Source organism: Petaurus breviceps, unplaced genomic scaffold (assembly GCF_028583685.1).
Source record: "Petaurus breviceps papuanus isolate PSGF00001 unplaced genomic scaffold, PetGlider_PUasm1.0 98, whole genome shotgun sequence".
Taxonomy (NCBI): domain Eukaryota; kingdom Metazoa; phylum Chordata; class Mammalia; order Diprotodontia; family Petauridae; genus Petaurus; species Petaurus breviceps.
Window position 1 is genome coordinate 17,703,638 of NW_027187460.1, and position 27,317 is coordinate 17,730,954.

At 36.3% G+C, this 27,317-nt stretch overlaps 1 protein-coding gene across 14 annotated transcripts in view; it reads right to left on the bottom strand.

Annotated features, from left to right (window-relative positions):
* Positions 1-1,988: 1,988 nt before the first annotated feature.
* Positions 1,989-27,317, bottom strand: part of PHF20L1 (PHD finger protein 20 like 1) — a 124,536-nt gene continuing 99,207 nt past the window's right edge. For 12 of the 14 annotated variants that reach the window (XM_069081172.1, XM_069081170.1, XM_069081168.1 and 9 more), the window contains 4 exons: positions 21,849-22,044; positions 15,754-16,114; positions 5,894-6,056; positions 2,052-4,150 (listed from right to left, as the gene is read on the bottom strand). In XM_069081172.1, the coding sequence (XP_068937273.1) occupies positions 4,008-4,150; positions 5,894-6,056; positions 15,754-16,114; positions 21,849-22,044 (863 nt within the window). In that variant the 3' untranslated portion in view covers positions 2,052-4,007. Of the gene's footprint in view, positions 4,151-5,893; positions 6,057-15,753; positions 16,115-21,848; positions 22,045-27,317 lie in introns of all 14 variants that reach the window. The other 2 variants (XM_069081166.1, XM_069081174.1) reach the window with 1 other exon arrangement.

Consider the following 27,317-nt stretch of genomic DNA (forward strand, 5'->3'; position numbering starts at 1 on the left):
TAGGGTTAAATTTTCTCCAATGCCTATGGTAGTCTGAAGGCTGATTTCAGGAGATTTTGTCTCATTTAAAAATAAGACTGACTGAAGAGAAAAAAAATCATAAAAGACCCAGTCTTACCACAACTCTCTTCAGACTTAACTACTTTATTAAATTGCCTCTACTACTATTTTACTAGCTTAGGAAAGGGTGTGAATTCTTTCAGAGGACTTTTGTCATTTGTAAAACTGTAAAATGCTCCAACGTTCTCCACAGACACATTATATATGTACAGAAAAAGAAATGGAGAAAATTTACTCCATTGTGCAATGTGTCAGTTGAAAATTTTTGTTTCATTCCTTCCATGAAACATGGAGTATCCTTCAAAAAAAATTTTTAAATGCCCTGAAGCTGATCCTATAGAGTTTTTTCTAAGAATGTAACATATGCTTTGTTCCCAGCATCCAGAGCAATGCAGGCACTAGTCTCTGCTTCAATGCATCATTCTTAAATGTTGTCATCTTAGGAATAGGGATGGGAATTGGACCTGTGATTTCCGTGACAAAAGGAACTCCTGAGTTAGGAAACTTGCTCTACCAACGAAGGTTGGTACCTTCTCTACAAATTAGTCTAATGGAGTTACCTAGAACAGTGTGTGGTTGTGGTTGACAGTCAGTATGTCAGATGCAGGACTTCAGCTCAGGTTTTCCTGGCTCTGAGGACAGTTCTGTGTATGCTATCTGCAATTTCTTACTGTTGTATTAGCCTTACTAATTTCACAACTCTTACTACACCCCTTACAAATCTTTCAGTGGCTTCCCACTACTTCCTGAATATAGTATAAACCTCTCAATCTGGTGGGAAAACCTACTCTCCCAAGACTTGCCTTAGCCATGTATTCTATTCTATGCCAGATTTGATTTGGACTATTTTCTGGCCCTTGAGCATGCCCAGTGCATTCCTACCTCCATGGCCTTGTTCAAGCCATTCTCTATGCTTTGGGTGGCACAGTGGATAGAGACTGGAGTCAGAAAGATGCAAGTCCAAATATGACCTCTGACACAAGCTCTATAACCTGAGAAGTGACCTTGGGGAAGTCATTTCACTTCCACCTCAGTTTCCTCATTTTAAAATAATAGCAACTACTCCCAGGCTTGTTGTAAGGGTAAAATGACATATTTGTAAAACATTTTTACATCTTAAAGTGTCATATGAATGCTAGTTATTATTATACCTTCTATGATTGCTGCCCGTTGCAATTCTATTCAGTCTTCACAACACAGCTCAAATGAAACCTTTTCTATTATGTCTTCCCCCATACAAAGTGAATCCTCCCATGATCTTTCATTAATAACTGCTTGTATCTCTATTACATACTTATGTTTAACTTTATACTCTGGTTATTTGGCTATTTTAATTCACCAATATGCTATATTAGAAGCCTCTTGAGAACAGAGGCCATTTACTATTTATCTTTGTTTCTCTCCCCAAACACTTAGGTTAGTGCCTTATGCATAGTAGGTACTTAATAAATGTTTGTTATATATGGATACATGGACTGACTCACAGATAAATTCAAAAAGCCTAACTTGGAATTTTAATAAATGTCAACAAAAATTATTACTAGTTATCATAAATGGGATTTTTATTTCACTAGCTATTAGGCCAGATGGCTGCATAACTGCAGTAGAATTTTAACTTGAAGATCTTCACCTGCCTGAGAAGATAAGCATCACTCGTTGTATAATGAACTTGTGTGTATGTGAAAAAGAATCATGAAGAGGATAACAACACGGTTCCATTTCTGGAGGAAAAAAAGAGGGCATAATTTGATAGACAATTAGGTTTTTTCAGTTGTCCAGGGCAACCAGTATTCATTTGATAATACTAATGCATGTTGTCAGTATCGTATCCAAAAAGGAGAAAGATGAGAACCATTATTTTTTAAACACAAAGATCTGCTACTAATCTTAAAACACTAATGCTAGCAATTTACTCCAGACATAGAAGATAGGCACTAATATGTTACTTTAATAGAAACTTTTTTTCAGCAGTTACCTGGCAATGTCATCTCTGATAAAGCTATTAATTACTCAGTAACAGCTTTATGACAAAGTTAATGCATCATACTGAAACACATATTCTATGATTGATTATCTTTGGCACATTTTTAAAATTGAAGAATCTCAAAAGGCAACAAAAACATTTTATGACTGCACATCATTTTAGTCACCTCTTTACATCAGAATATAAGGGAGCAAAACGAAAAGTGGAAAATGGAGAATATGTGGAATAGTTTTAATAAAGAGTTTTACATACAGTACCTTACATATAGAACAGTGTTTGCAAATTTAAATAAATTTTGAATGTACAGTGGTGTGTACTCTTTTCAAAGGTAAATTCAAGTTGACCATCTATCGGTTCCAAAATGCATTTATACAGATCACTAGAACTGATAAACAGTAGTGAGGCATAAAATGTTCAAGTATCTTAATAGTATTAGTTAAACAGCCTCCCTTTAACAGTCTTTGTAAATTTTTTTTTTTTACAAATTTCAAAACCTGTACATACATTTTTAATTTTTAGAAACTTTCTGTTAAAAGGCAACATTTAATGTTAACCATCAATTCTTATATTCTATAGTAATAAAACTAGACATGTGTAGATATAAATATGTATAGGCTATGTACATATGTATGTGAGCGTATGTTTAAAAACAAGCATACAGAGGCACACATACATGTATATGTAGCACTGGGTGCAGCAAACAATGTGTATGAGCACTGGCACACAGTGGACCTAGGCTCAAAATCCAGCACGAGCTAAATGACAACTAAGTTGCCTTTGGTTTCTGAAATTTATCCATTCATGACCAAAACTTAAAAGATTTTAAATAAAAACAATTTTCAATTACCAAATTGCCCCCATATTTTATCTAGCTATTTAGCAAACCACAGTCACAAACGGGTTTAATGCTCTCATTGTTCCTCATCCCAGCTGAGGTCATTCAGTTTGTTTCTAAGTGTTAACCAAACACACCAACTCAGGGCTAAAATAGTTTGAACCCTGAATACTGCAATAGAAGTATGCATGTGCATGTATATACTTATGTGCACACACACACACACACACACACACATATATATGTGCATCCATAAAACACACAAGAGTGTATGTGTTTGTGTGTGAATGCAGAAGCATTTTGGATGGATTGTTAGCACTGTCAGATTTTGGGGAAACAATTCCCAAGTCTCAAACTCTCATTCCAGTGGTATTATCATGATTTGGCACATTTTACCACTTATACTTCTCATTTTTTTAAGAGACTGACTACAATGAGGATTTCCATTCTTTTTTTTAAAAAATATATCATATGGAAAAACAAAATTCCACAATTTCTTGCTGTTCCCCTAGCCCCACCCTGCTATACCAGGCCAGAAGTGAAGCTTGTGTTGTCTTAACTGATTAATGAGATTCATCACTCGGGAAAACAGTTCACGATCTTGTATGAATTTGTAGACCCAAAACTTTTGTGTGGCTGAGTAAATCACACAATTCTTTTTGGATCTGGGTCATATTAGCAATACAGTAGAACTCTTCAAGAATTTTGATTTTTTTTCTAGAATGTTGTTGTGGGTAAAATGTTGGTTTGCAAATTTGTATCTTTCTACTAAAACTTTAAAAAAATATTGTTTTATGGATATCTTGAGGTTTGGATAAATGAGTTCTGAAAAATCCAGTCAACTAGTTTTACTTAGTATTGATCATATTCCATATCGCCAATCCTCAGTATATATAATTACCATTTGCAGCTTGCACAGGAGATATTTTGATATTTTCAGATATTAACCTTGAAAACCTAGTCACCATATTCCTCTCCAAGGCTCTATCATATTGATGTTACAAATTCTAGTTACAAAACTTAGTAAAAAGTTACTAAGCTTTCAACTATCCATTGTCAGTCTGGCAGATAATAAAAACAAATTTTGCTATAGACAGTCATGTTCTTTTTCTTCTTTCTTCCCTTTTGTCATACTGAACAAAGAGTTGCTATCTGCTGTACTTTCCCCATATCAATTAAGAGCTGTTTTATATGGCGCTTAAGCTGTGGCAATCTTGTAAGAGGATCTGGTGGCTCCAACTCTCCTGTGAAATCAAGCCAGCTTTCCAGAACTAAAGAAAGAAGAAAAAAGGAAAACTAAATGACACCTGAAAGAATTCATCTGAGAATTAAAATGGTAGATGGGACTCTTTGTTATACAGCTAACTCCATTCTAAGAAAGGTCTATTTATTCTATTTTTCAAATGCTGCCCAGTCCAAAATGATTAAAATTTCCTTTGGTATCTTACTATCTGAAAAAAAATCACCAGGAAGAAACTTTTCATCTAATTCAACTTTTTTCTTAATCTGTCCTTGACTGAAATGGAAAACATTGAGTCATCACCCTCTTCAAAAACTTACAAACACTTGGAAACTTGCATCATCTTTATTTAATGTTATATCAAACTAGGTTTTTTAAGCTCTGTACCCTCTTTTGTAATGTTAAGCCCATGGGGGGGAAGAGCTTGCTGAATGGGTGGAGCAGGAAGTGTGGGTGAGATAGAGCTGGGAGAGAGCAGGCAGAACAGAGCAGCCAGCTTCAGTGAGAGAGGGAGTGATTTTGCCCTAAGTGAACTTGTTTTGTGAGGTGGCCTAACAACAGAAAGGCTTAGAATGGTGGTGCTCCCCACACTGGCAATGTGTATAGACTTCTTTATTACCATGGTGGATCTGGCTTTCTGGTATAGGAATATCTTAGTTTGGTCTTCAAAGAAGACAGTCTGTTATATCTTGTGATTCAAACCTGGGAATACACCTGCATATTCATAGCAGTTGCTGTGGGTATTGCATTGGTGATATACCACCCCACCCCAAACATTTATTTCACGCTGGAGAAAGGTAGACCAGAATACCATATTAAGGTCCTTTTAAGCTCCTTTACTTGATGATCCCTTTTCTATACTATAAAAAAAATCATTAAAAGTTCACGTTTTCATCAACAGCAGCCTGTCCAAAAATTCACATTTTATTCAAAGTCACAAAACTAAGATTTATATTGAAAATTAAATGGAAAATATTTACTAGAATCAGATCATAGCTGGTATAATGTGAATATGCTTAATTTTCTCTAACTTTTAATAGAGCCCAGCTCAGGCCCCATGCTTTCTGTTAACTTTACCTTAAAGCTTATCTTGAAGCATTACTTAAAGACTACTTTGTGGGCAAATATAATTATGGTAAAACAAGAAAAAGTAGCAGAAAAAAAAAGAGTAGCAGAGGTGACTTTATGAAATGTGCAGAATTACCACAATACATTTCCAAACATGATATCACTACCTACAGGGCTCTGCATTACAGGTAAAGTGTTGTGGAAAGAACACACTGTATTAAGAATCCCAATGCCTTAGGTCTAGTCTAATCTTTGTCATTAACTAGATGGCAAGTTCTATTCCCTTATCTACAAAATGGGGCTAATAATTACTGTCTATTCCAAGATTGTGGTGAGGATCAAATAAAATGTAAGTGCTTGAGAAATTATAAAGAACCATTAAAATGTCATGGGTTAGTATTATCACAGTATTATTACTTAACTATACTAAGACCTTCCATTCATTTCACTATAATAGTAGCACAACTATAACTACAATAAAAAGAAAGGGTCAAAATATCATTTATATATTTTTTCTGGTATAGTTCTTTTCTTTCTAAAAATAAACTCTTTTTTATAATAATAACACAAAGGTGAGCAGTTCTTATGGATAACATATGTAAAGCATTTGCTAATGTTAAAGAATTAAATAAATGCTAGCTCTTAAAAGATATTAATAAAAATAACTATGATAAATTTTGTATTATTTAGCTTTTTCTAAAATTACCATCAACTTCTTTTTCAATTAGGTCCATCCTGCTGGTGACTTCATTTTGGACATTCTCTATATGTGTGAGAAGGTTGAGTTGCCACTGAAGATGAGAGTCTCCTTTTTCTTCTGTACTTCTTTTTTCATTATAGACAAATAATGTATTCCCTTCTGCTGAATTCTTCTCCACAGCATCATTAAGAGGAAACAAAAAGACTCCTTTAACAGCTTTTCATTTTATTATTTCAATTCTAGTTCTGATTTCAATACCTAAAGTATCATTATAAGCCACAAAAATTCTTCAGCAATGTGTATTTCAATATATATTTTAAATTACTGGGCGTAATATTCTCTATACAAAAACTGGAGAAGAAATTCAACTGACTTTAAGTAACATTACAAAATAGAGAGGGATAGGGGTGGCTAGGTGGCGCAGTGAGTAGAGCACCGCCCTGGAGTCAGGAAGACCTGAGTTCAAATACAGCTTCAAACACAACACAAAAACTAGCCTTGTGACTTTGGGCAAGTCACTTAACCCCAAAAAGCAAAAAAAAAAAAAAAAAAAAAAAAGAGAGAGAGAGAGAGGGAAAAAAATACCCTACCAAAATGTTTTGTCAGCATGGCCTCTCAAATGTGATACTAAAAAATTGGTGGTTAAATCACAGCATTTCATTTTAGGAGCTGATAGGAAAACTAAAGTTTCCCTATTCATTTGGTATAAGCAATCACTATGTTCCAATGGCTGAATATAAGACTTAAGCATTCATCAAAAAAAAAATAAGAAAATAAAAGACACAGATTTTATCTACTGAAAGTTAGTAGGTTAAGCTGTTTTTTTCTTCTCTGTTTTTTATTTTTCTATGTGAAGTAATACTTCAATCAAACTTACTAATTATTCTTCCTCAAAAGTTTCACCAATTTTTTTTCTCCCCTTTAGGCTATGCACCATGACTATCAAATTGTTCTAAATATAGACCACCCATTCCCTACCAAAAAAAGGAGATTTCTTTTAAAGGAAAAGACAGTGAGAGACAGAGAATGAGAAACTGACAGACAGACAGCCAATACATTAGACCTGAGATTTCTCTGTCATATAGAGAACTCAACTGGGATAGATATATATTGAAAAATAATAATTCGAGATTGTACTTCTACCACTAATGTTCTAACATCCAATGCCTCGTTATGGCAAGAGGTGAAATGACCTGAAAGGCTGTATAAAGTATAAACTTTGGTCTGTTGTACAGAGCTGAAACAGCTTTGCATTGAGGTCCGACAACGTCTTCTATCTATTGCCCAAAGACCAGACAAACTAAATTCATACTCATCACCAAAGTATAACTTCCAGTTTGTAAAACCTACTAAGTATAGAAGTGTTAGAATCTGCAGTGGAGGTGGCATCCACACCAATGAAATAAAAGATCATTTCAAACACAGTTTTATACAAGCTAGATTTGTAGGAAGGGTGCATATTTGGACCAGTATGATATAAGCAGCACCAGACATATGATGTTGAAATTACTGGAGAGGAAATATGGCATGGTAGAGTGTTGAAAGCTCTGAACTAAGAGTTATAAGACTTGGCTTCTAGTTTTAGCTTGACCACGGCAAATCATGCAATCAATCACTTCAGTTTCCTCATGTATAAAATAGGGATAAGAATATTTATGTTGCCTCACTAAATATGCAACAATCACTTTATCAAAATCCCCACAGTGGAGAGGTGAGTAGAGTGTTGGACTTGGAGCCAAGAAGACCTGGGTTTTAATCCTGCTTCACTTATAAGCTATATGGACCTGAGAAAATCACCTCTCAGAGAATCTTTTTCTATTTATAAAATATGGGGGTTAGAATTGATAATAATAATAGATTGATAATCTCTAAGATCCTTTTCTAGCTCTAAATTCATGATTAGGCTATGGGTCTAAGATTCCCCCTTATTTTATATCTCAGAGTCCTGCAACATTACCTGCCATTCTTTTACCTTTCACCAGTTTGGAAGCCCTTTCTCTTTGCTAAGGCTTCTCTGCCTTCACTCCTGATATATCCCCTCTTGTCTCTTCAATCATTTCTGCCTCACTTTTATTTTTTATCTTTATTTATTGTCTCTTTCCCTGCTCTCTACAAACATGCCTAGATTTCCTTCCTCCTTTAAAAAAAAGTCATTTGACCACACCATCTCAAGTCATCATCCTACATTTCTATTTCCTTTTACATTCAAACTTCTAGAAAAAAAATCTGTATTCCCATTCCTTTTGCTCATTTCTCAACCTTTTGAAATCTGAAATATCCCTCTCTTCAAGGTTACCAGTGAGTTTTTCAATCGCTAAATTCTGTAAACTTTTCTTTGTCCTCATCCTTCTTGACTTCTATAATATCTGATACTGTTGACTACTCCTCTTTTGGACAGTCCCTCCTCCTTGGGTTTTCCTCAGTGCCATCTTTGTAAGATCATCATTCATGTTCTACTCCTGCTGGTGGGACCTCCAAAGTTTTGTCCTGGGACCTTCCTTTTTCTCTAAATCCATGTCAGTCTTAGCAATCACATCAACTACCATAAGACAATTATCACCTCTAAGCAGATGATCTCCAAGTCAAGTCAATAAGCATTCATTAAGTGCCTACTATGTGCCAGGTATTTTATCTCCTGCCCCCATACCTTAGCACAATATAAAATACATTTCCTCCTCACCTCTACCTCCTAGAATCCCTCACTTCATTCAAGGTGCAAGATCATACTACCTATGAGAACCCTTTCCTTTTACTTCCTAGTGGTTAGTACTGTCTCCCTCCACCAACCAACATGTATCTCCTTCTCTGTTTACCTGCTGTATCCCCTCAGTGGAAGGGGAGAGACTCATCAATTTGCATAATGTGTTGACATGATAAACAGATGGTTGTTAATACTAAATTGGACTTTATTGCTAAATATTTTTTTTTAACAAAGAAGTATGAAATCCTTTCTGAATTTGTGAAAAGTCTAAATTGTAAGATAATATAGTATCTTGTAAGACACCAAGACAGTTAAGGTGGCATAGTGGTTTGAGTTTAGAACTGGAATTAGGAAGACCTGATTTTGAATCCTGTCTAAAGACAATTACAGTACTGTGTGACACTGGGCAAGTTATTTGACTCCTCTCAGCCTCAGTTTCTTCATCTGTAAAATGGAGATAATAACTGCACCTATTTTACAAGGTTCTTGTGAGAATGAAATGAGATGTTTGCTGTATAAAAGTTAGGTATTATTATTAACTACTGAAGTTTGTCCATGTTAAATGCTATTAAAAGGCACTTTTCCATGACATAGTGATTCCCCTCACTTGCTTACTGTATTATTTACCTAGAATATATGGAAGCAGAAGGTTTAGAAAATCAAAACATAAGGAGATGTTACCTATTAAATACTAATAAAAAATGAAACATTTTTCTAATTTTTTTGAAAGTAAATGGAAAAATGCATTAATTTATTAAAATCTGATTTATATGCAACTTGCCAAGAATAGTAGCCTTGCAGAGTAGACATTCAATGACTCTTTATAAAATGAATCTGTCTAAATATCTCTTGCATAAAATATAACAGCTACACCTGTGATTTCAAGTTCTATTGGTGTTAAAAAAAAAAAAAGGAAAATTTTAGCACCGCATTTTAACCAGAATATCATGCCCATATTACCAGGATACCTACATATGCATGGCAATCCTTTGTAATCTTCATGTGTACAGTCTTCATGTACCTGGAGTAAAATGCAACTCACTACAGGTTTTTGAAAACAATGGTTGGCAAGGAGAGATGGCATTGTGCATATGAGCATCTCTTCAAGTGAAACTTGTTCATTTGTATCCTGAAGTCTCTACTGATTCACACAATAAAATTAAGAACTTTTAGTACTCTGGACAGGTATGCCATGCCCTAACTACATAGTCAAGATATGGTAAAGCTGTATTTACTTCTTTTTTTTTCTCCATTTTTCAAATGCTTTATTAACTTCTGATTTATATCATTCATTTCCGCCAGATTATGAGTTACAAATTTTATCCCTGTTTTTCCCCTACCTACCGCCCCAAAATAGCAGTCCCACAGGATATCCCCTCCTCCAATCTGCTCTCTCCCATACCCACTTCGACTTTTCCAGTAGGGTATGGTGGATCTTTATACCCCAGTGCCCACATATCTTATTTCCCAATTACATGTAAAATAGTATTAATAATAGTATATACATATATATATATATATATATTTATTTTTTTGTTTATTTTTGTTTTGTTTAAACATTTGATTTTAAAACTTTAAATTCCAGATTCATTCCCTTCCTCCCCTGTCATCTACCCTTACTGGGAAGATAAGCAGTTCAGTATAGGTTGTACATGTGTAGCTAATGCAAAACATTAACACAACAGATATATAGTAAAAGACTGACTATATTTCCCTCCCTCCTATCCCACCTCCCACTTTTTCTAGGCTCTACTTTGATCTTGTTCCTTTTCAAAAGTGGGTGCTTCCAACTTCCCTCCCCCCCCCAGCTTGCCCTTCCTTCCATCATACTCCCTTTCATCCCCTTCCCCCCTACTCTCCTGAAGGGTGAGATACTCTGTTTAGAGTGTATTTCATTCCATTCCCAAGCCAAATTCAATGAGAATAAGGTTGACCCATTCCCTTTTGCCTTCCTATATTCTTCCCCTCCATTGTCCCTTGCATCTTCTATATGAGATAGTTTAGCCCATTCTGTCTCTCCCCATCTCCTCTCATCATATTCCTCTCTCACCTCTTAATTTCACCTTTAAGTATCATCCCTTCCTATTAAATTGGTCCTGTGCTCTCTATCTATGTATACCTGAAAACATATATACACACATTCACATATGTATTCATACGCCAGCATACCCTCCAATATAGACATATATATTTCTATTCTCTTCAACTATTTTCATACTGAGAAAAGTTTCATCAGTTACAATTATCGTTTTTCCATGTAGGAATGTTAATAGTTCAACTTTGATAAGTTCCTTATGATTTCTTTTCCCTGTTTACCTTCTCATGCTTCTCTTGCTTCTTGTATCTGAATGTCAAATTTTCTATTCAACTCTGGTTTTTTCATCAAGAATGCTTGAAAATCCTCTATTCCACTGAATGACCATATTTTCCCCTGAAACATGATACTCAGTTTTGCTGGTTAGGTGATTCTTGATTTTAATCCCAGCTCCTTTGCCCTCTGGAATATCATGTTCCAAGCCCTTCGATCCCTCAGTGTAGAAGCTGCCAGATCCTGGGTTATCCTGATTGTGTTTCCATAATATTCAAATTGTTTCTTCCTGGCTGCTTGTAATATTCTCTCCTTGATCTGGGAATTTGGGAACCTGGCTATAATATTCCTAGGAGTTGTCTTTCTGGGATCTTTTTCAGGAGGTGATCGGTGGATTCTTTCAACCTCTATTTTGCCCTATGGTTCTAAAACATCAGGGCAGTTTTCCTTGAGAATTTCTTGAATGATGATTTCTAGGTTCTTTCTTTGATCATGGCTTTCAGGTCATCCACTAATTTTTAAATTATCTCTCCTGGATCTATTTTCCAGGTCAGTGGTTTTTCCAATTAGATATTTCACATTGTCTTCTATTCTTTCATTTGTTTGGATCTGTTTAACAGCATCTTGATTTCTCATGAAGTCATTAGCTTCCATTTGCTCCAATCTAATTCTGAAGGAATGATTCTCCTCAGTGAGCTTTTGAGATTCTTTTTTCATCTGGCAAATCTGGCCTTTTAAGACATTCTTCTCCTCATTGCCTTTTTGAGCCTCTTTTGCCATTTGAGTTAGTCTATTTTTTAAGGTGTGTTTTTCCTCAGTCAGGCTGTTGACTCTCATTTCATAATTTTCTTGCATTGTTCTCATTTCTCTTCCCAATTTTTCCTCCACTTCTCTTATCTGCTTCTTAAGGTCCTCTATGGCCTGTAACCAGCTCGTATTTTCCTTTGAAGCTTTTGGTGCAGGAGTTCTGACTTCCCTGCCCTGCTTCCTCCTGTTCCATGCTTTGATCCTTCTTGTCCCCAAGATAGGAGTGTAATGTTGGATTGTTCTGTTTGCTTTGCTTCCTTTGCCTGGTCATGTTGCCACTCAATTACTTGATTTTGGGGCTTTTTGCCATAGTAGGACTCTGCTACCAGACAGGGGAGCTTCGTTCCAAACGCTAGGGCTTTCTCAGCTGCCGGAGGTATTAGTTGGGTGCCCTCTCTGAAGCCTCCAAATGCTCTGGCAAGTTGTCACACACCTCAGGATCTCCACCCTAGACTGCAATCCAAATCCAAGCAGGTTAAAGCAAGAGCAATTACCCCTGAGACTGGTCGCTTGGTCTCCCTATGCTCTGCAGGCCAGGAGCTGAAGCAGCCACGTGGCAGTGGCTGTGCCGCAGCCCTCAGCTGCTTTTCACCCCAGGGGCAACAGCCGACGCACTCCCAACTACTGGGTCCCAAATTCCACACTGCACTGACCTCTCACTTTGTCCTTAACATCTATATGTTGATAATTCTGGATTGCCACAGCTGCTGGTGATCTTGAGTCTCTGCAGCCGGTGGCTGGTCAGGCCACCCTGGCGCTAAAACTTACTCTGGCTGACGCGGGGCTGGGGACGGTTCCTAGAGCGCTGTGCTGGCTGATTCCTGCTGGCCTGCCCTCAGCGGGAGGTTAGCTTCTCTGTGTCATTTTGTGGGTTCTATAGCTCCAAAGTTTGTTCAGAGTCCCCTTTTACATGGATTGGAGGTGGTAAGAGCTGGAGCCGCGCAGAGGTCCTGTTTCTACTCCGCCATCTTGACTCCGCCGAAAGGTTTTCTATATTTACTTCTTTCATTAATTTTTAGTATTCCCCACTGACTCCCTCCCCAACTGCTTAAAAACATGCCTAGATTTCTCATATCCTTTAAAAAAAAAATCTTACCTTGAAATAGCCCATCCTATTATGTATCTCTCATCCTTTCTGTTTTCAAAACTTGTTACCTCCATTCTCTGTTCTTTACTACTCTACTCTTCAAGCTCTTGCAACTGAAACTCTGTACCTGTTACTTTGCTAAAACTGCTTTCTAAAAGGTCAGCAATGATCTCAACTGATAAGTCCATTGATCCTTTCTCAATTCTTTTCCTAATTGATCTTCTACATAGTTGATCATTTGGCATGCCTAACACTCTTCTCTGTCTTGATGTTGCTTTTATATCTATCTTCCTCTTCTCTCAAATGGCAGGTTTTCCTAAGGCTCTGTTCCACATCTGCTTCTTTTGTGAACGTGAGAGGCAGGATGTGAACCCAGGTCAGGTCCTCTGGATGCGAAGCTGGTACTCTTTTTATTATACCATGATGCTCTTTTATACTAGGATAGTGAAGAATGGGATTAGATTTATTCTGCTTGGTCCAAGAAAAAACAAGAAACAATGGTTGGAAATTATAAAGAACCCAATTTGAGCTTGAGAAGAGGAAAAACTTCCTTACAATTTCTGCTGTCCAAGAGCAGGTCCTATAGTAGGTACTACATCACTTGACATCTTTTAGATTAGATAATCACTAATCCAGGATAATATGAAACATATTCTTGTTCAAAGGTTAGATGGTCTCCAAGATCTCTTCTATTAGTATGCACCTAAATCTGTCTTCACTTCTCATAACCTGTAAGCAATTCTCTTCCTTAGCAACATCTACCTACCACCTTGCATTAACTCAGTTTGAGATCTCAAGGAACAGAAATGCAGCCCTATCTATTTCTAATGTAACAAAAGGAGTTATCAATAACTTCCAAATCATGTGCAGAAATCTTGTAAATCTGTTTAACTAGACAAAATATTTCTGACACAGAAAGGAATTAAGACATGCAATTCTGCCCAGTTCTACCCTTGGGTGCCAGGACCTGATATCTGATTCAATGAAAACAAACTATACATGTAAACTACAGTCTAGGAACCATCCCTTTCCAACTTATGAAACAATTTGAAGTGACCTGAGGTGGGTAGAATCTATGTAATTTAATACTGAGTTTGCCAAAGGGAGCTGGAGTCTTTCATAACTGCCATTCTAGGGTAAGCAGGCATTAAGTACCTTTGAATACACTGTTCATAAGGAGGTATAATAAAGGTAATCATAGAGGTTGGTACTATTTCTTTGATATTAGGGCCTATACTCATAGATTCATGAATTATTCTAAGTATTTTTACCAGTATGTTTCTTCTCTAGAGGGAAACAGCCTGGTCTAGCCACTTTGATTCTGTACCTATTAACATCTACCTACCAATTGGCATCAATCAATTTGTTCTAACAATATCTACCTACTTATCTACTGACATCTACCCACCTAACAAACATCTTTTGGCATCCCTCTCTCCATCAACACATTTAAGTCTGTCTACTGATAGCTTTCTATGTATAATTTGTCTTTTGCCACTTCCACTGATTTATGGAATTAAGCTTTTGGAAAGGAACCAAACCATGCTTTGGTCAATGTTGCATAGTCTGAAAGAATAACAAAAAGTATATTATTTCACAGAATATAAACATTTTTATTTCTAAGCATCAGAGGCCACTGATCTCTAAGGTCAAGGTGATTTTTTTTCTAAGTAAAGCCATATTAACCTTTGGGGCTATAAACTATGACTTTAGTTTCACTTACAAAAATATCTTAATATTAAACTGACATTTATAGGTAAGAATTGCAGAGTAGTATTCTCGATGTGCCATGGGAGGGGGAAAGGTATATCCCTCATAAGGTTACACTATCCATCATTTCCCAATAATATCTTAATGCATCATTATAACTAAATCCCATTGTAAAGTTGTGACTTTCTACTACTGGTACTACAATGTTTGGCCATTTGCTATTTCACCAAATGTTTATGCAGAACTGTTTTATCTGACGAACTATTTCTCTGAGGATAAAAGGACAAAAATAAAAATGTCTCTGACCCCATGGATCTTACATTCTATTTATCTACAGACATCAGAAGTCATTACTATATAATGGAAAGAGTACCTGATGAAGTCAGATGATATGAGGTCAATTTCCAGTTTACCACTTACTACCTGTGTGACTTTGGGCAAGTCACTTAAATTCTATGATTCTCAAGTTTCTTTTTTTATAAAATGAGGGGGTTAGACTGGATGGTCTCTAAGGTCTCTTCCAGCTGTAGACCTGTGATCCTGTGACTAATCCATCATCCTTGTCTAGCTGATGGTTAGGTCCAATAATGTCTGAATTTCTACAAATCCAACTGGTAGCATATGAATGAAAGGTCTACTCTGTTAGAGTACAATAATGGCTAAAGTAATTTTGCAGTAACAACATTATACAGTATAACCAAATGACACCTAACATCTCAGAACCCTCACTGTATAGCTATCTGGCCAACTGCTAACTTTGCTCTTATATAACTAATTTGTCCCTGTAATATTTCCAGAGAAACAAATTAAGTTTATTAGACAGGGTATTCTGACAGTAAGCACCTCAATATATGAATGAACAGAATTAATTCCTAATTCTCTCCTAAAAACAATACAATTGGTACTTTCCCCTGGCAAGATGGAGAATTGCTATTAAAGAATTGCTATTCTAATCTAAATTTAATGTGCGGTATTGCTTGAAAAAGAAACAAATGAAACTCCATGTAAAAAATATTGTGCAGTTCTTTTAAATTTCCATTATCAGAACCAACTTTTTCCATTTATGACTTTTATCAAATTATCATTGACTTATTTTTGGCAGGTCTACCTCCCAACTGTGAATTTCATTCTGTATTTTCTCTATGTGTAGAAGTCTTTGTAAAGATAATTCAAAACTTTCTATTTCGGTTTGAATTCTCATAGAATTTTCCTATATTTTTTTTCGAAGCCATAGTCACATGAAAAAGGATTACCTGTTCATTCATACCATCTTCTTTTATGGAAAATTGTAAACAGTGTGTATCTTCTGTATGAAATTCTTGATCCTCTTCAAAACTACTAACATCTTCATCATCAGAGCTCACAGGATCAGCAGATTTACAATCTTGACCAAAGTTTTGTGGTTTCTGGTAGCTGTGCTCACTGGTAATATATGTTCCTTCCATTTTCCTGGGCAAGCTAGGAGTCTCTTTATGATTCTGAGCAGAACAAGTCCGTTCTTCTAGAATATGATCTTGTGCTGTCATTTTTTTCTCTACCCCAACAGCTATTTGATCTTGGTCTTTCCGCTTCCCTGAACAGGCCCAGAGATGAAGGTCGGGATGATGCTTGTTCCTTGAAAGAAGGTGGAAAGAGAAATTGTGATATTAAAGTAGTGATTCTTAAAAGTAAGGTCTGGGGACCCCTGGGGGTTCCTGACACCCTTTCAGGGGGCTCATAAGGTCAAAACTATTTTCCTAACAATACTTAGCTGTTTTAATTTCTAATATGGTAAATACTGATAGATATAACCCACATAAGCAAAAACTCTTTCGGAACTGCGATAATTTTTAAGATTGTAAAGAGACCAAAAAGTTTGAGAACTGTATTAAAGGAATCTTGATTAATTCCGTTCATAATTTTCTCCATTTACAGTTAATTAAAATATTATAATGAAATTTATAATAGCAACACATCTGTTATTAGTTATTTATGAGTGGACACATCTGTATTAGTTATTTTTGAGTGGATTATCCAAATGGGCCCAGGACCCATTTTTACCTATCACATTCTCATGTTGACTTATCACAAACTGGATCATTGTAGGGCTTCCATCATTAGGAGGGGGACAGGCCTCAAGCAATGAAAGAGGGGAGGATGTATAATAATAAAGGAAATATCTATGTGAGATTATTACTGTTTGCAAAACGCTATTTTCTCTGGTTTGAAGTTTCACAATTAAATGTGTGTGTGTGTGTGTGTGTATCCTAAGTGCCAAAATGAATACATTTGCCTTTTTATAATTTTGTTAAGTAGTATTTTATCATTTGTTGAGTAGTATCAACAATACTTTGCTACTCTACCCTGTCTCTTGTAGATAAGAAAGAATTCATTATAATAGCAGAGTATGGAAAATATTCTTTTGGGTGTCAGATTTTCAATTTAATTTATCTAACATTCACGAAGCTCCTACTACTTGTTGGGGACCATGCTAGGCAGTAGGCAAAGACAAAAAAGAAGACCTACTCTCAAGGAATGGATATTTAACTGCAGGAAGACAATATATACACAAGAAAATAATAATTATACACAGAATAATACAAAAAGTCATTTTAAGAGAGAAAGTCACATCTTCAATTAGCTTTTATTAAGTTCCTACCATGTACTGAGCACTGGGCTAAGTGTACCATGGTTACCAAAAAGAAAGGCCAAAAAATAAAAACAGTATCTCAAGGAGCTCATGGTCTAATGGAGGAGATAGCATATAAATAACTAAGTACATATAAGATATATATGGGATAAACTGAATGTATTCTTGGAGGTAAGATTCAAAGGCTAAGGAGGGCTAAGCAAGGCTATTTGCAGAAGGTAGGACTTTGGCTGAAATCTGAAGGAAACCAAGGAAGACAGGAGACAGAGAGGAGGCAAACGAGTTCCAGGCATGGGGGGACAGTCAGAGAAATGCTCAAAGTTGGGAGTCTTGTGCAAGTTGCCATTGTCACAGAATGTGTGGAAGAGAAGTACGGTATAAGAAGACTGGAAAGGTAGGAAAAGGTTCCTGTCATGAAAGTTTTTTAAAAGCCAAATAGTGGGTTTTACATTTGATCCTGGGAGCAACATGGAGCCAATGGAGTTGAGGGAATTAAGAAAGGATTTTTATAGGAGCTGGCATCTAAGCTATGTCTTGAAGGAAGCTCAGGATTCTGGGAAGTGGCAGTGAAGAGAGAACAGGTTCTAAGAACTATGCAGAACATGCAGTCCATGGACCACTTGTGGCCCACTAATGGATTTCGGGTGGCCCAGAAAAAATGTAGAGGATATAAAGAGAGTGAAGATCTAACAAGTACTTTGTCTGTGCCCGCTTAACCCACCTTCCACTAGTCACTAATGTGCCTGTCATATAACTTGGTGGGTGGGTGCCACTGCACACTTTCTCCTGTTTTTCACGTGACCCATGGCAACCAATCATCCTCAATCTGTCTCTAGTCTGAGAGAAAGGAGAGTCATATCTTTTCACTGTTTTTGGTCATTATTAAATGTAAACATCAAGAAAACCTGAAAAATGTATTAAAACTTGTATCACTTAGCAAAGTATTTTTTTTAAACATTAATGTGATTTCATGATAAATAAAATTCTTAATAAGTATGATTGACATTTAATTGAAATTTCTCTTTTTCAAATATGGTTTATTTGCAAAATAGTTTAATCATTAATTATACCTTTACTTGAAAAGAGAACTGCAAAAAACCTATCTCTGGCCCAAAGAAGGTTGGCCTATTTTAATTCTGATCACTAACTATTTTCAAGTTATGCAGGTCTGACTTAGACAAAGAGAGAGGCAGGAGGCAGGACTTCTTGTACCTCTCATGTCAATTTGGCTAGAATACAGAATATATGAATGCAAGAAATATGAAAGAAATTAGACTGGAGTCAGAGTACAGAAAGCTGTCAATATCAGGATAAGCAGCTATATATTATTCAAGGGGCAAGAGGGAGCTACTGCAGATTTTGAGTGGATGTGGGTGGGGTGACATTGTTATATCTGTTTAAGGAATATATAATTTGATAGCTACAAGGAGGATAGAATGGATTGAAAAGAGAGTGCAGGCAGGGGGACCAATTATAATGCTATTGAAATACTCTAAGAGTAAGCTGATGAAGGCCTAAACTAGTGTAGAAATTTTGAGTGTAGAGAAGGGGATAGATATATCAGATTTTATGGCAATGGGATAAATAAGATTTGTCAATTGATTAGACACAGTGGTCATGGGAGACAGAAGAATCAAGACTAATTCTAAGTTATTTCATGAAAGATTTTGAGAAAATTGTAAAGTGTGTATCTTCTGTATGAAATTCTTGTTTCTCTTCAAAACTATTAATCTTCATCATCAGAACTCACAGGATCAGTAGATTCCCTTAATGTCCTAAGGGAAGCAGAAGCCAATTCATCACAGCTGGGTTTTTCAGTAAAAGAAATTTTATTTTACTTATTTTCTGATTTTATTGTAATTAACTGAAAGAATTGTTCTTTAATGATAACTTCTGAAGTTATATTTCCTTAACGACTTCCTTTTAATCTCTACTGAATTTTATCACAGATTTGAACAACAATGAAAATATTATTTAAAAGGCATTATCTGTTTACAGACATTCTTTAATGTGGGAATAGTCCACAAAAGTTTTTGAGATGGAAAGGACTATTAATGATGCTAGTGAGAACATGAACATAGAAGAAATAATACCGAGAAACTAGATTAAAGATGATGGGAAAAGTAAAGTAATTCCTTCTTTTCTATTTAATATTATTAAAATCTTTGTAATGGGTTCTTTGTTCATGCCAGACCATAAAATAGCAAAAAGATAAAGGATTTAGGGAGCAAATAAAACAATCATAAACTTAAGTGAAAGAGACAATGGGGAAGGGTAAAGGAATTGAATATATTTATACTGAGAAATAAAAAGTCAAGCTGAAATTAAATAATGGATGATGGATTCAAAAGGAAACCATTTAAAATATAGTAGCAGTAAGCAATTTAGCATAAAACAGAATGAAAGAAGACAGTTTTAACAAACAGAAAAAGAACTTTAAGTTAGGCATTAGAAAGAACTTTTTGATTGGCATGGGTTTTCAAGACATTAGAATGTGTTGTTTAAAGAAGTCCTAGAATATTTTTAAAGGCTGTCCCTCTAGAATGATATAGAGGTTAATAGGAGAAGACATGTAAAGTTCTACACTTGAGATAAAAAAAAATCAATTATTCATGTACAGGATGGGAGATGGATAGCTGCTTCTGTGTTAATAAGAGGCAAACATTTCAGTGAATTGTAAACTCACTGAGAGAATGGCAGTGGACAGAAAATCAGCCTCCATGAGTTCAAGTCCTACTTCTTACACATACTGGATGTGAAAGTGGACATATCTGTTAAGATCTCAGTGCTCAAGGCAATTCTCTAAAACAAAAAGTAACAGAAAAGGCCTGCGTTGATGAATAGTTTCCTCATTAATAGTTAACTATGACAATGAAATTAGAGGTCTGGTCCAAAAAACAAAGTTCTTTTAAGGTCAAAACTTAAGAGTCAAAAAGGGCATGAAATCTTCTGTTGCAATAATGAAGAAATGGGTACCTTAGGTCACATCTAGAATATTACATTTGCACGTGCCTACTAAATGTCTACCATGTGTTACTGAGCTAAGTGCTGAGGAAACAAAGGCAAAGAAAAGAGAGAAAACACGTGACCAACATCTGGAAGTTTAACAAGGCAGATTACAGGTTGGCCATAAAGGAAAACTTCCTAATAATTAAAGCTGTCTAAGCATGGAATAGACTGGTTCAGGATACTGTTGTTTTTTTAACCTAAAGGCAAGAGATGTGGGTTCATATCCTAGCTCTTATACTTACTATCATATGAACATCATATGTCTCTAAATCTCTAATCTTTAAATCAGTTTTAACACCTATAAAAAGGGGATAAAAAAAATCAGCTTTACTTAATCGAACTGTTGTCAATAAACATTTATCAAGCACCTCCTATGTATAAGGCACTCTACTAAGTGCTGAGTATTCAAAAAGAGGCAAAAGACAACCCCTGGCCTCAAACAGTTTACAACCTAATATTTATAAACAATATACAGAATAAGAAAAAATTAAAAGAAGGAATTAAGAAGGGCTGCAAAAATATTCCTATAGAAGATCAGCTTTTAACTGGGATTAAAAGGAAGCCAGGGTTGTTAGGAGGAACACATGAAGAGGGAAAGCATTCCAGGTATGAAAGACAGCCAGAGAAATGCCCAGAGTTAAGAAATGGAGTGCCTTGTTTATGGAAATGGAGTGTACTTGTTTATACAGTGTGGATGAAGAGTAGGGTTTGGTAAGGGAAAGCAAAGGAAGAGACTGAAAGCCAACAGATTATAGTCAAATAACAGAATTTTGAAATTTGTGAACATGTAGGCAGTACATTTGTGAATGATGGCAAGAACAAATGTATGACTATCTTTGTATGTGGTTGAGGTAGGGTGGAGGAGTTACTTATGTGAAGTGAAAAAAGTACAATATAAATGTGTGAACTATTGCCCAAATTTGATACCAAGGTATATTTATTTACATATTCACTATCTTGTACAACTTCACTTTCCCTCCTAATTTATTTTGACAATCAAAGGCAGCATGGCTTAGTGGATAGAATGTTATGATTGGAGTCAGGAATGCCCAGGCTCTAATCTCTCCTCTGATACTGAGGGAATCACATAATTTCTATGTGCCCCAAGCAACTTTGTCTAGAACTTAATAAATGGTTTGTGATCTGCACTGGTGGAGGGAATTTCTCTTTCTATAGTAGGAGTTCACTGTATGGATGAACAGTAAAGCACTGTTTACCTTGTCTTTTTCCTCACAGAATATGCAGATTACTGAAAATGTTAACTTAGGAAAAGAGAACAGAGGAATGAGGGGGTGAAGTTTCTTAGCCTAGCATCTGACCAATTTACCACTTTCACAGAATTTCTGAAGGAGAAAAAACTGGTCAAAAATACAGGACTACAGTTGTATATAGGTAGGACCACACTGTAGTTAACTCTGCAACGTCTACAATATCTAATGGTATGTGAGAGATAAAAGGGACAACCGGAGACTCAGAGAAAACCAGTCAGCTTCCCCAAGGTTTAGTTATTCTAAGCTATTTGCAAAATAATGTTAACCAATACTTCATAAAGTTATTTCATGCCATCGAACTCTCCAATGTGCTTAAAAAAATCTCAGAGTAAACTAAAACAAAACAAAAACCCAAATCTTGATTTCATACGTTTTCCTATTCTTTTTTTTGCTCATATCAGTATTAAAATTTGATCGTTTTCTATGAATTTCCACTTACTTTAGAATTCCAATCTTCAGTTGTAACCCATGTAGTACTTCTGTTACACCATATACATCAGCAAGCAGATGATGTGTTGAAACAATTTTTTTGGCATTGAGATGTGAGTAATTTTCCTTTAAAAATGATAACCCACACATTCGTCCATTGTTCAACCATTCCTTATCATAAAGATATTTTGCACTCCATCTCTGACCTGTGAATAACAAAATCATCCAAATTACAAGTGACCCAATTTGTGTATTCTTTAAAATCTTCCACTGCCAATAGTGCTTGTGGATGAACAGGACAGGCTCTGCTTCTAACAGCAGTTTCAAAGGGTACAGTACCAACACCTTGAAAGCAATTTCCATTTTCAAGGAAATTACAGTAGGCTACATAAGAACAAATATTATAAAGGATATAGATACTAACAGCTGAAAAATTTGAAGCTACTCTCTACTTCTAAATGCCAAATTATCTGCCAACAAACCTTTAACTGAGAGGGAAGGGAAGTCACACTGATTTATATTTTCTCACTTCTTTTTGGCTTTGAAAACTGTCACTTATCTATCTTATTAACTAATTATCTAAAATCTTGAATTTCTGAGTGGTACCTTTGAGATTCAGCTGTGTGCATTGCTTTTGTTGGTTAGTTTTCCATTTCCAAAGGGAAAAAGGCCAGTACTCTATATCTTAGCATGTAGAACTACCTCCAACCAAAAAGAGGTGACAGCATGTTTGTAATGGAAAAAGCAGAAGACAGTAACAAATTTGGATTCTACCTAGTTATGCTATGGGGCATTGGACAAATAAGCTTATCTCTACTGGCCTCAGTTTAGTCATATGAAAAATGAACTGGGTGGACTACAGAGCTAAAGTCCCTTCCAACTCTAAAATTCTTTCATGTTACTTTTCTACATCTGCCTATTACTTGTAGTTGTCTGGAAACAGATGTGGTTTGTCTTTGAATAGTCCCTGTGACAATAAGAGAGGACCAGGTAAACAATCTTGAATTATACCTCTAGGAGTTTAGTTCAAGTGTATTGCACTCTGGGCATTTTCCTAGTTGTGACAATAAGAACATGGGTATAAAAACATTGAACTATGTAACAGGCAAAAAGGGAATATGCAGAAAAGGGAACACACAGGACCATTTTCCTTCCATAACCAGATATAAATCTACCTTTCCAATATAGTAATAATTATATTTGCATTTGTTTTATTATGCTTTTAATAAGATAGATAACAGTTTAATGAGATAACAATTTCAAAAGAACATTGAGGTAAGGTATCAATTTAGCAATATCATGCCAAAAGAAATATTAAAATATCTTTATGAGAACTTATAAGGCAGAGAATTTTCTATTAATGTTTATAGCATGAAATAATTACATACTGTACATGTATTTACATATAATGAATACATACATTTATGCAAACATTATTGATTCGACCAAGGTAATTTTAAAATAACATTAATATTTAATACAAAAGACTCATCTTAAGCCATCCCATTGTAGCATCTTTCTGGATAGTACCTTTTCCCCACATGTGTGGCTAAGTAAATCCTATCTACCTACTTATTGGTGGATAATGGTAATTGCAATCAGAAAATGATTGTTGAACAAATCAAGGCCAGTGATGGCAAATTAGAAGTATTTTTTATAAGGAAGCATCCTGCCCAAACCATGAGATACCCCTAGTTTTTAGGTAGGCAGATTCCATTAGAACTTAGGGGATGAATAGGGAGATACAGCAGGCATTAAAAGCTATTGTCTTCTTGTAGGGGCTGGGCAAAGGCAATAGGATTGCATGTGAGTGGTAGAGCTGTGGAGAGCTAGGAGAGCCTGATGTAAAGCCAAGCACGCACAGCTTTCCAGAGGACTCCTACTGTGAACAGCTTTCAAGATTCAATTTACATAGCATAGCAAACCCTCTATTTATTAATAACAACTCCAGCAGCTGAGAAAACCCCAGCAATTTGGGACAAAGCTCACCCCCCGGAAGCAGAGTTCTACTGTGGTAAAAAGCTCAAAAGTCAAGTAATTGAGTGGCAATATGAGAAAGCAAAGGACGCAAAGCAAGCAGAGCAATCCGACATTAGACTCCTATTTTGGGGACAAAAAGAAACAAAGCATGGAATGGGAGGAAGACAATGAAGTCAGAACTCCTGCACCAAAAGCTTCCAAGAAAAATATGAGCTGGTTGTAGGCCATAGAGGACCTTAAGAAGGATTTTGAAGATAAATAAGAGAAGTGGAGGAAAAATTAGGAAGAGAAATGAAAACGATGCAAGAAAATTATGAAATGAGAGTCAACAGCCTGACTGAGGAAAAACACACCTTAAAAAATAGACTAACTCAAATGGCAAAAGAGGCTCAAAAAGGCAATGAGGAGAAGAATGCCTTAAAAAGCCAAATTTGCCAGATGAAAAAAGAATCTCAAAAGCTCACTGAGGAGAATCATTGCTTCAGAATTAGAGTGGAGCAAATGGAAGCTAATGACTTCATGAGAAATCAAGATGCTGTTAAACAGATCCAAACAAATGAAAGAATAGAAGACAATGTGAAATATCTCTTGGGAAAAACTACTGACCTGGAAAATAGATCCAGGAGAGATAATTTAAAATTAGTGGACTACCTGAAAGCCATGATTAAAAAAAGAACCTAGAAATCATCATTCAAGAAATTCTCAAGGAAAACTGCCCTGATGTTTTAGAACCAGAGGGCAAAATGGAGGTTGAAAGAATCCACCAATCACCTCCAGAAAAACATTCCAAAAAGAAAACTCCTAGGAATATTATAGCCAGGTTCCCAAATTTCCAGATCAAGGAAAGAATATTACAAGCAGCCAGGAAGAAACAATTTGAATATTGTGGAAACACAATCAGGATAACACAGGATCTGGCAGCTTCTACACTGAGGGATTGAAGGACTTGGAAGATGATATTCCAGAGGCCAAAGGAACTGGGATTAAAACCAAGAATCACCTAACCAGCAAAACTGAGTATCATGTTTCAGGGGAAAATATGGTCATTCAGTGGAATAGAGGTTTTCAAGCATTCTTGATGAAAAAACCAGAGTTGAATAGAAAATTTGACATTCAGATACAAGAAGCAAGAGAAGCATGAGAAGGTAAACAGGGAAAAGAAATCATAAGGAACTTATCAAAGTTGAACTATTAACATTCCTACATGGAAAACTGATAATTGTAACTTATGAAACTTTTCTCAGTATGAGAATAGTTGAAAGGAATATAAATGTGTGTGTGTGTGTGTGTGTGTGTATATACACATATATACATATATATGGCTATATATGAGGGTATATGGGAGTATGAATACATATGTGAGTATGTGTATATATGTGTACACGTATACATAGACAGAGGGCACAGGACCAATTTAATGGGAAGGGATGATACTTAAAAGGTGAAATTAAGAGGTGAGAGAGGAATATAATGAGAGGAGATTGGGAGAGACAGAATGGGGTAAATTATTTCATATAGAAGAGGCAAGGGAAAACTGATAAAATGGAGGGGAAGAACAGGAAGGCAAAAGGGAATGAGTCAACCTTTTTCTCATTGAATTTGGCTTAGGGAGGGAATGACATACACACTAAATAGGGTATCTCACCCTACAGGAGAGTGGGGGGGAAGGGAATGAGGGGGGATGATAGGCAGGCTTGGGGGGGGACAGGAAGTTGGAAGCACCCACTTTTGAAAAGAGACAGGATTAAAGCAGAGAATAGAACAAGTGGGGGGCTGGATAGGATGGAGGGAAATAAAGTCAGTCTTTCACAATATATCTACTATGGAAATGTTTTGCATAGCTACACATGTACCTATATTGAATTGCTTATCTTCCCACTAGTGGGTGACGAGGGAGGAAGGGAAAGAATCTGGAATTCAAAGTTTAAAAAAAAAAAAATATATATATATATAATTTTTATTTTACATGTAACTGGGAAATAAGATATACAGGCACTGGGGCATAGAGATCTACCATGCCCTAGTGGGAAGTTGGAGGGGGAATGAGGGAAGATATGGGAAAGAGCAGATTGAGGGAGGGGATATTCAGTGGGATTATTGTTTTGGGGTGGTGAGTAGGGGAAAAATGGGGAGAAAATTTGTAACTCAAAATCTTGTGGAAATGAATGATGTAAACTAAAAAATAAAAAAGGGGGAATAAAAGTTACAATATCAGTCACTACTCAGTACTCTCTTAAGGGATAGTGGAAAATACACAGGCCATCCACCCCTAGGTTACAAGTAAGTTACAATTTTATCAGTCACTTCTCAGTATACAAGGAGAGGTTTTTTCATCTTGACTCGAGGCAGGTAGCTACTACCTGAATCCACCAAACTGTCACATGGGTTCAAAGGCAGACAGTTCCCAGTTCCTTGTCCAGTTCTCCATGAAGTTCCTGCTCCACATTGGGGCTCCATCTCAAATCCTTCACAGTCTCTGTTCCTGGGAAGACAAGGCTTAACAAAGCCATAAGAACATTCATACACATTAACAAAGTCACAATAACATTTGTACAAAATACTGGCACCACAGTCATGCTTCCTCAGTCTTCAGCAGCTCCAGCTGCCCCCTGGAAGTCCTCAGTGGCTCCAGCAGGCCCTAGGAAATCCTCAGCAGCTCCTGTTGGCCCTCCAAAGTCCTCAGCACCATAAGCTCCATTCTCAAAATCAAAAGCACTTTATCCAGCCTCCACATGGCTTGCTCCAAGAAATCCTGTCTCAGTTCTCAATTCTCATTCCTCTTTTCAGTTCTTCTCAATTCTCTGTTCAGTCTTCAGTCAAGCAGCAGCTGCCCTGCCTCCACGATGCTTACCCCAGGAAATTCTGTCTGTCCAGCTTGTGTTCTTCCTTATATATGGTATACCTCCTCCCTGTTCTGCCCCTCCTGTTACATCAGCAACTTTCTCCCAAGGTGTGAACTACTTCTGTGTCAATTAAATAGCTTAAACAAGGTGTTAACTTGAAACAAGCTTGCCAATACAAAAGGTCATGGAAGATCTTCAGATTCATTTAACATTACACTTGAGAGCTAGTGAGAGGGCAGATACAAAACTGTGATGTTACAGGGGAGGAGCAACACAGTAAAGACCAGATTTCATTTCCTGCCCAACACTTCAACATTAGTTTCTCAAAGCCCCTCCCAAGCTGTGGACTAGACGGCAGGTAGGGAAGCAACTTCTCCTTTGTCCTTGCCCTGCCTAACAGATAACCTTCAAGTCTACAGCAGAAGCTCTGAAGGATGTGAATTTGGCCACGATAAAGATCATATAGTCTCAGTTCTCTGTAAAGATCTAATTTAATCTTTTACAGATAAGAATTTTGTCTTAAATTAGGGAAGGTATTTCCTATTTATAACGTAGTTTCTACTGAACTCTGTTTCAACATTATATTTTCACAAAATCAGTTAATGGAATTTTGCAGGGTATAATTGTACTAAGGAACAAACCAAGTAACAAAATTC